The sequence below is a fragment of the Carcharhinus amblyrhynchos genome, chromosome 1, assembly GCF_965287045.1.
Source record: "Carcharhinus amblyrhynchos chromosome 1, sCarAmb.v2.hapA, whole genome shotgun sequence".
Taxonomy (NCBI): domain Eukaryota; kingdom Metazoa; phylum Chordata; class Chondrichthyes; order Carcharhiniformes; family Carcharhinidae; genus Carcharhinus; species Carcharhinus amblyrhynchos.
The window spans coordinates 102,100,881-102,112,952 of record NC_137324.1 but is presented as its reverse complement, the minus strand read 5'-3'; the positions used below and the strand labels follow the sequence as shown (position 1 = coordinate 102,112,952).

The 12,072-nt window shown below is 41.7% G+C and overlaps 1 protein-coding gene across 2 annotated transcripts in view; it reads left to right on the top strand.

Annotated features, from left to right (window-relative positions):
- The first annotated feature begins 3,062 nt into the window (after positions 1–3,062).
- Positions 3,063–12,072, top strand: part of lap3 (leucine aminopeptidase 3) — a 45,799-nt gene continuing 36,789 nt past the window's right edge. Inside the window, exon 1 of one of the 2 annotated variants that reach the window (XM_080189752.1) lies at positions 3,063–3,209. In XM_080189752.1, the coding sequence (XP_080045878.1) occupies positions 3,099–3,209 (111 nt within the window). In that variant the 5' untranslated portion in view covers positions 3,063–3,098. The remainder of the gene's footprint in view (positions 3,210–12,072) is intronic. The other variant, XM_080189746.1, reaches the window with a different exon arrangement.

Below are 12,072 nucleotides of genomic sequence, written 5' to 3'. Positions count from 1 at the left end.
GGATCATCGACACAGATGCCATCATCTCACATGAGAACACCATCCACCAGGTGCACGGTACACTTGCAACTCGGCCAACGTTGTCTACCTGATATGCTGCAGGAAAGGATGTCCCGAGGCATGGTATATTGCGGAGATCATGCAGACGCTACGACATTGGATGAATGAACACTGCTCGACAATCACCAGGCAAGAGTGTTCTCTTCCTGTTGGGGAACACTTCAGCGGTCACAGACATTCGGCCTCTGAGCTTCAGGTAACCGTTCTTCAAGATGGCCTTCACGACACACGACATTGCAGAGTCACTGAGCAGAGACTGATAGCCAAGTTCCAGATACATGAGTATGGCCTCAACTGGGATCTTGGGTTCATGTCACACTATCTGTAACCCCCATGACTTGCCTGGGCTTGCAAAATCTCACTAACTCTCCTGGCTGGAAACAATACACATCTTTTTAACCTGTGCTTAACCCTCTCTCCACTCACATTGTCTGTACCTTTAAGACTTGATTACCTGAAAGACTTGCATTCCAACCATTATTTTGTAAATTGTGTTTGTCTCTTTATATACTCTGTTTGTGAACAGATCTCCCACTTACTTGATGAAGGAGCCCCACTCCAAAGGCTAGTGGCTTGTGCTATCAAATAAAGCTGTTAGACTTTAACCTGGTGTTGTGGGACTTCTTACTGTGTTTACCCCAGTCCAATGCTGGCATCTCCACATTTTAGTTCACTGGGGCATGGAAACTATGGATTTATTAAACAAAACGGGCAGTCCAATGTATTTGAGTTCAAAATAATTCATAGAATCCCTATAGTGCAGAAGGAGGCCATTCAGCCCATCAAGTCTGCACTGACTCTCTTACAGAGCATTTTACTCAGGCGCTATTTCTGTAACCCATGTATTTATCCTACTAATTCCCCTAACCTACACATCCTAAGACAATTTAGCATGTCCTACCAACCTAACCTGCATATCTTTGGACAATTGTTGAGAGGGGGGATTATATATTTGAGTTTCTGCAGATTCAATATGTCAAGTGAAACTTTTGGAACAATTCATTGGTAGAATTCATTATTTTGTGTAATTTTAGAAAAGAATCATTTAAAGAATAATAAACCTATCGAACTTGCCTCAAAGGATAATGTATTGAAGACATTCATTATTGAAGGGATCTTATTTCCTATGGTAACAATTTAGACGTGGAACTATTTATAATAAAACTGGATTTGTCAAAGGAAGCTGTTAGGATTAGTATTCAACAATTGAAGTTTAATTGAGCCAGATAAATGGCAGAACCTTCTGTTTGAGGATAAGAAATTTTGGTGTGAAACTAGCGCCTTAAATTTAAATAAACATAATTGCAAGGGAGGTGGCTTAATTGGAATTGGAAAATAGGTTAAAAGGTCAGATGGTGAAGATGGTACCATCTGTGGCTAATTTAGGAAGTTGAAAGAAAAAATGGACGATGCTGCAAACATTAATGGTGGGCCAGGAGATTTGGAAATTTTAGAAATAAGCAAAGGATGACTAAAATAAAGAGGAAGAATTTGGATTGAGAGAAAACTAGATAGAAATGTAGAAAGAGGCAGTAAAAGCTTCTCCAAGTATTCCAAAAGGAAGAGTTACAAGAATGATTCCAGGGATGAGAAATTTCATTTATGTAGATAGCTTGGAGAGGTTGAGACTGTTTTCCTTGGAGAAGTCATTAAGAGATTTGATATAGGTATTTAAAACCATGAAGGTTTGGACAGATAAAATAGCGAAGCAGTTGTCCCATTCGTGGACGGATTAAGAATCAGAGGCACAGATTTAAGATGATTGGCAAAAAAATGCAACAGCAACATGAAGAGAAAAAACTTTCTCATGCAGGTGGTTAAATCTGAAACACATGGCCTGAGTGTGTGTGGTGAAATTAGGCTCAATTGAAAAATTTGAGTGGTTACTGGATTCTTATTTGAGAAGGAAGAATGTGCAAGGCTATGGGGAGAAGATGTGATGTGGCGAGGCTGGCATTGGACTAGGGTAAGCATAGTAAGAAGTCTCACAACATCAGGTTAAAGTCCAACACATTTATTTGGTAGCACAAGCTTTTAGAGTACTGCCCCTTAATCTGGGGAGTGCAGGATATGGTTCACAAACAGGCCGTATATAGACACAAACTGAATTACAAGATAATGTTTGGAATGTGAGTCTTAACAGATAAGTGGAGAGAGAGATAATCACAGATTAAAAAGATATGAATTGTCTCCAGCCACGACAGTTAGTGAGATTTTGCAAGTCCAGGCAAGTAATGGGGGTTACCGATAGTGTGACTGACACGTCACACCATCTGTAACCCCCATGACAAATGTGATGTCACTTTAACTGTCCTGGCTTGAGGCAATTCACAACTCCTGAAACTGTACTTAACCCTCTCTCCACTCACATTGTCCGTACCTGTTAAGACTCACATTCCAACCATTATTTTGTAATTGAGTTTATGTCTATATACGCCCTGTTTGTGAACCAAATCCTGCACTCACCTGATGAAGGAGCAATGATCTGAAAGCTTGTGCTACCAAGTAAACCTGTTGGACTTTAACCTGGTGTTGTGAGATTTCTTAAGTTTATTTATTATTCTCAAATAAGGCTTACAGTAACTCTGCAATGAAGTTACTGTGAAATTGCCCTCGTTGCTACAGTCCTACACCTGTTCAGACCAATGCACCTAACCAGCACGTCTTTCAAAATGTGGGAAGAAACTGAAGCACCTGGATGAAACCCACACAGACACGGGAAGAACGTGCAAACTCCACACAGACAGTTTACTGGGCGATGTGGCAGTGGCACGGGAGGGGGGGGGAGAGACAGGGAGGAGAAAGAAGAAGACAGAGCTGCCCAGAATATCAGGAGCTGCAGCATTGCGGACAGCTCGCCAAACGTGGTGCTGTCGTGGGAGTAGGCAGCGCTGTGGCGGGGGAATGAGCAGTTTCCAGCACCGCAGGTAGGCAGGCGGTCATGAGGGTCGCTGTTGTGGGAGTTTGTCGTTTGGGGGCACCGCTATCTAGCTCGGGCTTGCCGGCGCCAGTTCGGAGTCGGTCAGTTGGTGTGAGAGATGTCGCTGTGTGTTAGCGGCAAGTTGCCGCTTGGATCCATCCTGAGGATGAGTCTGGCCCGGAATCTGCTCCGTTTGTCGCCGCTATCCCGGCCCAGCAGCGGCTCCAAGGTCCAGTTTAACATTGATGGTCACAGATATGTGGCTCTGATTTATTATTCATATTCACTGTAATTTAGACATTTCTTTAACTAGGATTAAAGGAGCGCGGGTTATTCACTCTGCGCCGTCAATCGATGCTCATAGAACCATAGAAAATTACAGCTCAGATGCAGTGTCACTTTTAACATTTAAGAAAAACTTGGACGTGTACATGGATGAGAGGGGTGTGGAGGGATATGGTCCAAGTGCAGGTCAGTGGGAATAGGCAAAAAATGGTTCGGCACAGACAAAAAGGCCTGTTTCTGAGCTGTAATTTTTCTATGGTTCTATGGTTGGTACTGAAGGTAGTTATTCAGCCAATTGTGTCTGTACGGAATCTAAAGTTAACATTTAGCCCCCTGCTCTTTTCCCCCTCCATTTATTTTTTGGACAGTTACAAGAACATTTGCTTCCACCACCCAGCCAGTCTGGACCATTTCAGATTGCCAAACTTGTCGAGTAAAGTAAACGTTTCCTCTGATTTTATTAATCACTTTAAATCTGTTCCCTTTGGTTACCAAACCTTCTGCGTTGGAAACAATTTCTTCTTTATACAAACTGTTTTTGAACGCTTCCATCAAGCATTTTCTTCATCATTACCAGGGGTCCATGTGACTTCAGATTCATATCCATGTGGTTGACTCTTAATGGCCTCCTGAAGTAGTGTGGCAAGGCACTCAGTTCAAGGGCAATTAGGGATGGGCAACAAATGTTGTCTTTACTCGTAATGCCTACATCCCATGAAATAATTTTTTAAAAGTGTAGGTGGATAAGTTTATTCATTAGTCACAAGTAGGCTTACATTAACATTGCAATGAAGTTACTGTGAAAATCCCCTAGACACCACACTCCGGTGCCTGTTCAGCTACATTGAGGGAGAATTTAGCATAGCCAGTGCACCGACTGGTATGTCTTTCGGACTGTGGGAGGAATCCGGATCAACTGGAGGAAACCCATGCAGACATATAGAGAGCATTCAGACTCCACACAGACAGTGACAGAAAACAAACCCGAGTCCCTAGGACTGTGAGGCAGCAGTGCTAACCATTGTGCCACAGTCCCCAACTACTCCAGTCTGTCTTCATAAATGAAGTTTGTTGTCCTTGTTAGCATTTCTGTAAATATCTTCTGAATCCTTTCTAAGCTCTTGACATTCTAAAGCCAAGAATTGAACACACTACCCCATTTTAGGCCTAACCACTGTTTTATAGTGCTATGCCATAACTTGCTTTTGTATTTATTCCTCTGTCAGTAAAACTAATGATTGATGTGTCTTCTTACATTGTCCTGCCACTTTGAAAAGTTTGAATGCGTACATCCCTTGTTCTTTCTATTCCTGGTCGCCTCCCCTATATAATTATACTATTTAATTCATATTGCTGCTTATTTTTCCAATCAAAGTGTATCATATTACATGCCCGTGTCAAATTTTATCTGTCCGTATACTGAAGCCAGTTGCTATCCTCATTGTTTATTACGTTTCTGAGTTTCATGGCACCTGTAAACTTTGAAATTATGCATCTGAATCTGATCATTAACATTAAAACAAAAGCTATGTTCATAACATTAATGCCTGGAGAAGTGGTGGAGGCTACCTCGCTAAATATATTTAAGACACGGGTAGATAGGTTTTTGGTAGGCAAGGGAATTAAGGGTTATGGGGAGAAAGCGGGGAAAGTGGAACTGAGCCACTTCAGATCAGCCATGATCTTATTGAATGGCAGGGCAGGCTTGAAGGGCGAGATGGCCTACTCCTGCTCCTACTTCTTATGTTCTTATACTTCCCTCTAGCCTGAAGAATAAATGTTCACCACTATTGTGCTTTCTGTCCCTTGGCCAACCTCGTATCTATGCTGCTACTGATCCATTAATCCCATGTGCATGAATTTTATGAGCAAATCAATGGCATTGGTCAAATATACATATGGCAGCAGAGAGCCTGACTTTAAATATATTGCTGTTCCTTCAGTGTCACCGGGTCAAAATCCTGGAATTCCTTCCTGAATAGCACTACACCACATGCACTGCAACAGTTCAAGAAGTTAGCTCACCGTCACCTTCTCAAGGGCAGATAGGGATAGGCAATAAATGCCAGCCAGTGATGCCTACATTAATGAATTTTCAAAATCCATTACAAAGTTCATGTTACTTTCATTTATAAGCCTGTATAGGAACAGGGGTAGGCAACTTAGCCTTTAAAGCCTGTTCTATAAACACGGCTGATATGTGACTCAATTCCAAATCTCCTCCTTTCATAATCCCTTAAATACCTTTGATTAACAAAATTCTGTTAGTCTCAGATTTAAAATTAACTGTTGATATGGAATCAATTGCTGCTTGTGGAGTTCCGAACTTCTACCACTCCTTTTGTGTGTAGAAATGTCTCTTAATTTCACTCCTCAAACGTCTAGCTGAAATTTTAAGGTGTTAACTTCTAGGCTCCTCAAACAGTAGAAAGAGTTTTTCTCTATCTACTGGTCCCCTTAATATTTTGAAAGCTTTGATCCAAACTTCACTTTTAAAATTCTAGGCAATACAAACCTAGCTGGTGTAATGTCCTCCTGAATTAATCCTTGGAGTAAGAACATAAGAACACAAGAAATAGGAGCAGGAGTAGGCCATCTAGCCCTTCGAGCCTGCCCCGCTATTCAATAAGATCATGGCTGATCTGAAGTGGCTCAGCTCCACTTTCCCGCTTTCTCCCCATAACTCTTAATTCCCTTGCCTACCAAAAACCTGTCTACCCGCGTCTTAAATATATTTAGCGAGGTAGCCTCCGCCACTTCAACAGGCAGAAAATTCCAGAGATTCACCACCCTTTGAGTGAAGAAGTTCCTCCTCGACTCCATTCTAAACTGCTCCCCCCTTATCTTGAGGCTGTGCCCTCTAGTCCTGCTGTCCTTTCTGAGCGGGAAGAATCTCTCTACCTCTCCCCTATCCGTCCCCTTCATTATCTTATACGTCTCTATAAGATTCCCCCCATCCTTCTAAACTCCAACGAGTACAGACCCAGTCTATTTAGTCTCTCTTCATAGTCCAACCCCCCTCATCTCCGGTATCAGCCAAGTGAACCTCCTCTGCACTCCCTCCAAGGCCAAAATATCCTTGCGCAAGTGCGGCGACCAAAACTGCACACTGCGGCCTCACCAGTGCCCTGTACAGTTGCAGCAAGACCTCCCTGCTTTTATATTCTATCCCCCTCGCTATAAAGGCCAGCATCCCATTCACCTTCTTGATCACCTGCTGCACCTGCAGACTGAGTTTTTGCGACTCATGCACAAGGACCCCCAGGTCTACATTCTGCACCCTTTCCTTTCCTTCTCTATGAACGGTATGCTTTGTTTGTATAATGTGCAAAAAAACAATATTTTTCAATGTATACTAATACACGTGACAATAATAAATCAAATCAAATTAGTGCCGTCAGGGAAGGAGCAAAGTTAGGGAGTCATTTATGCCATAGGAGGGGACTATTCAGCCCATCAAATCCATGCCAGCTCTTAGAGAGCTGTAAGATCAGTCCCATTCCCCCGCTCCATCCCCGTGACCCTCAAGAGCCCATTGGGTTTCATCTTGAAATCACTGGTCGCCTGCGTTTTCACCCAGCTCCTCGTTGGCTGCAAGTTCCCAGAGCTTATTCTGGTAAATTCACAGTGTACCCTGTAGTCTAATATATCCTTCCTAAGATATGGTGCCCAGAACTGCTCACTACTCCAGGTGTGGTTATAGCTGATCATATGACATCAAGGCTGTCATTTGCATCACCGTGCCTGTTCTGGCCGAAACAAAGCTATTGAGGCAAATCCCATTTCCCAGCTCTTTGTCCATAAGTCACAGAAACACGAGTAAGTTGACCTTTGCTTCTTTCCACTGTGCGCACTTTGGATTCAACTTGTCTCTTTTCTTAGGACTCCGAGTTTCACTTTTTTGACCTTGTCAACATGTTTGCTAACATCCATTTAGATCACATCAGACATGCTACCCTCATCAACCTTTCTTTTCGTCTCCTCAAAAAAGTCAGCTTAATCAGGTGTTCCCTTATCAAGTCCATGCTGACGGTCTTTGATTAATCCATGGCATTCTAAATGCCCTTCTGAATTTTTTTACAATAGTTTGATTTGATTTATTATTGTCATGTGTTAGTATACAGTGAAAAGTATTGTTTCTTGCGTGCTATACAGACAAAGCATACCATTCATAGAGAAGGAAACAAGAGTGCAGATTGTAGCGTTACAGTCATAGCTAAGTATAGGCAAGGGAATTAAGGGTTATGGGGAGAAAGCGGGAAAGTGGAACTGAGCCACTTCAGATCAGCCATGATCTTATTGAATGGTGGGGCAGACTCGAAGGGCTAGATGGCCTACTCCTGCTCCTATTTGTTATGTTCTTACATTCTTATGTGTAGAGAAAGATCAACTCAATGAAAAGTAGGTCCATTCAAAAAGTCTGATGGCAGCAGGGAAGAAGCTGCTCTAGAGTCAGTTGATATCTGACCTCAGACTTTTGTAACCTTTTCCTGATGGAAGAAGATGAAAGAGAGAATGTCTGGGGTGTGTGTGGGGTCTTTAATTATGCTGGGTGCTTTACCGAGGCAGCTGGGAAGTGTAGACAAGAGCCCTAGACTTAGGGGTCCTACCTTTTATCGTTGTGAGAGAATGATTATTGTGGATCCTCAATGTCTCCTTGAATTCCCATTGCTGCTCTGGCATTGATTTAACCTAGTTCTCTCCAGTCCAATTTTGCTACATCACAGTGCAGCAAGAAAATTGTAACATCGTGGGTATGTTACTGAACTAGTAATCCAGAGGGCTGACTAACAATGACCCAGAGACTTGAGTCTGGATCCTACCGTGGCAGCTGTGGAATTTAATGGTGACAGGAACTACATGATGGTTGAAAAAGCTGTTGGCTCCAGAATGATATCAATGGTTTGATTTAAGTGGGTGGAAGAGTGGCAAATCAAACTCGATCCAGAAGATGCGTTTGGGGAGGGTGAACAAAACAAGGGAACCCGATAAATGGAACAAAATTGAGAGGGGTAAAGCAAGTGAGAGACATTGGCGTGCACATCCACTGGTCCCTGAAGGATAAGGACAAGTGGATAACATAGTTAAGAAAGCATTTGGAATGTTTTCCTTTATAAAACCATGAGATATAGAAGCAAAAATAGGCTATTTGGCCCATTAAGTCTGTTCCACCATTCAATCATGGCTGATATGATTCTTATCTCTATTCTCCTCCCTTCTCCCCTAAACCTTGATCCCCTTATTGATCAAGAACCTATCTATCTCTGTCTTAAATCCACTCGATGACCTGCCCTCGACAGCTCTCTGTGGCAATGAGTTCCACTGATTCACCACACTCTTGCTGAAGAAATTACTCCTCATCTCAATTTTAAGGAAGTGAGTCTTCACTCTGAGATTTTGCCCCCAAGTTCTAGTCTCTCCACTAGTGGAAACATCCTCTTCGCATCAACTTTATGTCAGTCTCTCAGTATTCTGAAAGTTGTGTTCAAATTCCACCCCCCCCCCCCCACCAATCCTTTGAAACTCCATCGAGTATAGACCCACACTTCTCAATTGCTCCTCATATGACAAATGCTTAATTCCTGGGATCATTCTTGTGAACCTCCTCTGGACCCCCTTCAAGGCCAGCACATCCTTTCATAGTATGGGATCCAAAACTGCTCACAATATTCCAAATGGGGTCTGACCAGAGCCTTATACAGTCCTACTCTTGTATTCTAGCCCACTAGAAATAAATGCTAACATTGAATTTGCCTTCCCAACTGCCAACTAAACCTGTTAACCTTGAGAGTCCTGAACTAGGACTCCCAAGTCACTTTGTGCTTCAGATTTTCAAACCCTTATCCCATATAGAAAATAGTCAATGCCTCTATTCTTCCAACCATAACCTCACAATTTCCCACATTGCATTCCATCTGCCACTTATTTGCCCACTCTTCTTGCCTGTCCAAGTCATTCTACAGCCTCCCCACTTCCTCAACATTACCTATTCTTCTACATATCTTTGTATCATCTGCAAATTTAGCAACCATGCCCTCAAATCCATCTTCCAGACCATTAATGTATATAGCGAAAAGTTGTGGTCCCAACACTGACCCCTGTGAGACACCACTAGTCAGTGGTTGCCACCCTGAAAAGGACCCTCTTATCCCCACACTCTGCCTTCTGTCTGTCAGCCAGTCTTCTATCTGTGCCCTTACCTTGCCTCTTAACACCATTGGCCAGTAGCTTATTTAGCAGTTTCCGGTAAGACGCCTTGTCAAAGTGTTTTTGGAAATCCAAATAAATCACATCCATTGGTTTTCCTTTGTCTAACTTCTTTGTTACCTCCTCAAAAAAAATTCTAACAGATTTGTCAGACATGACCTCCTTTTGATGAAGACGTGCTGACTCAATCCTATTTCACCATGCATTTTCAAGTCCTGCAATTTTGTCCTTAATTTATTGGTTGAGGTACTGAATACATATGCTGGATGTACTGCTGCAACTGTGTAATATGCTGCTCAGGCCACTGCTGGAATTTTGTGTTCAGTTCTGTCACATAGGAAGAGATAATTTCTCTGGGGAGTGCACAAAGGAGATTTAGAAGAATGTTTCTAGGGCTTGAAAAAGGCGGCTATGAGAAAAGATTTGATAGGCAAGAGTTGTTTTCCCCAGAACAGAGGAGGCTGAGGGGTGATTTAATTGAAGTGTATAAAATTGTGAGGGTCTTAGATAGGGGCGATATGAAAGACCTGTTTACCCTTACCGTGTGGTCAGTTACCAGGGAGCAGAATGTAAGGTGATTGGTAGGAGGATTTGAAGGGACGGTAGGAAAATCTCTCAACCAGAGGGTGAATTGGTGGTTGAGGCTGATTCACTCAACTGATTTTAAAGATAGCTGGATCTGCACCTGAAGTGCTGTAACCCAAGTTATGGAGCAGGTGCTGGAAAGTGGGATTAAAATGAACTGCCAGTTTTATTTTCTCTTGTTTGGTGCAGACTCAGTGGATTAAATGGTCTCTTTTGTGCCGTAACTTTTTTTTATGATATTCCATCTGTGATATTCCATCTGTCTTCTTAACTACCTTATTGATCTGTCCTGCAACATTCAGGGATCTGTGGACATGCGCCTCAATATCCTTCACTTCCTTTTTGTCTCTCAGTATCCTCCTTTTTATCACAATTTCCATTACCTTGTTTGGCCTTCCCTCACTTAACAGGGTTGAATTCCATTTGCTACCTTTCTACCTATTTGCCAGTCCGTTAATATCTTCCTGCAATCTGCAGCTTCCCTCCTCACTATAAATCATGTGGCCAATGTTTGTATTGTCTGCAAACTTTATGATCATGTTTTCCACTTTATGTTCAAATTATTAATATGTACCATATACCAGGAGATCCGGTATTGAGCCCTGCAGAATTCCACTGTCGCAATTGGAAAAGGAAGTGAGTGAGCCCTGGCATTAGAGGATGAGAGGTCCTAATGATAATTATACTGTTGGACAGAGTATAAGTTGACAAATTGGAAGAGCATGTACTCAGAGTAATCTTCATACAGACTGGGCAAGCAGATGTAGTTGGGAGGGTGAATTTATGCATTTAAGACCGTTTATTGAACGATGCCTTGAGGAAGTAACTAGGAAACAGGCTATTTTAGATCTGATGTTTTTTGATATAGAGTTAATTAGTAATCTTATAGTAGGGGATCCTCTGGGAAAAGTGATCACAGTATGATATATTTTCATACTAAGTTTGACTGTCAGAGTGATATAGTTCAAAACTAGCATTTTAAATTTAAACATGAGGGCAAGTTGCTAAGGTGAATTGGGAAATGAACTTAATAGATATGGTGAACAAGCAGTGGCAAACATGTTAGTAAATAATTCATAATTCTCAACAAATATTTTGTGTTTGTCTTTATAGTAGAAGACAAAATGAAAATATTGGGAAAGCATGTTGAGCCAAGGGTCTAACCAATGTGAGGAAGTTAAAAGTAATTAATATGAGTAAGGACAATGTATTATAAAATTAATGGGACTAAAAGCTGACAGGTTCTCCAGATCTGATGGCCTACATCCTAGATTGTGAGAAATGGGTCCATTATTTTTAATCTTTGAAGAGTTTCTTAGATTCTAAGATGATCCCTATGGATTGAATGCTAATGAATATAACCACCATTCAGGAAAAGAGTGAGAGACAAATGAATGAATTATAGGCCAGTTAACTTGACATTGATATTGGGAAAAATGCATGAACGTTGTTAAGGATATGATAACGGGCCATTAGAAAATTATAATATTAAGCACAGTTTTATAAAAGGAAGTGGTATTTGATGAACCAGTGGGCAAAGCATAATTGGATTTTCAGCAGGCATTCAGGAAGATATCCTGCAATTGGTTGTTACAGGGGATCAAGGCTCTTGGGATCATGGACAATATATTAGCAAGGGCTAAAGATGAGTTCATGGTTAGAAAACAAAGAGCAGGAATAAATGGGTCATTTTCAGGATGGCAGAATATAACTAGTGCAATGTTGCAAGGATCGTTGCTTATGCCTCAGTTATTTACAATTTGTATCAGTCACCTAGACAAGGACTTAGTGTAATATATCTAAATTTAGTGACAATACCAAGCCAGGCTGGGAATGTAAGCTATCAGGAGAACAGGATGCAAAAGATTGTAGACAAGGTTATGTGATTGATCAGCAAGGTGGCAGTGGAGTATAATGTGGGTAAGTGTGAAATTATCCATTTCAATTGGAAGTATGGAAATGCAGAATATTCTGCAAGAGGTGAAAGACTAATAGATGTCAGTACTCAGGAACTT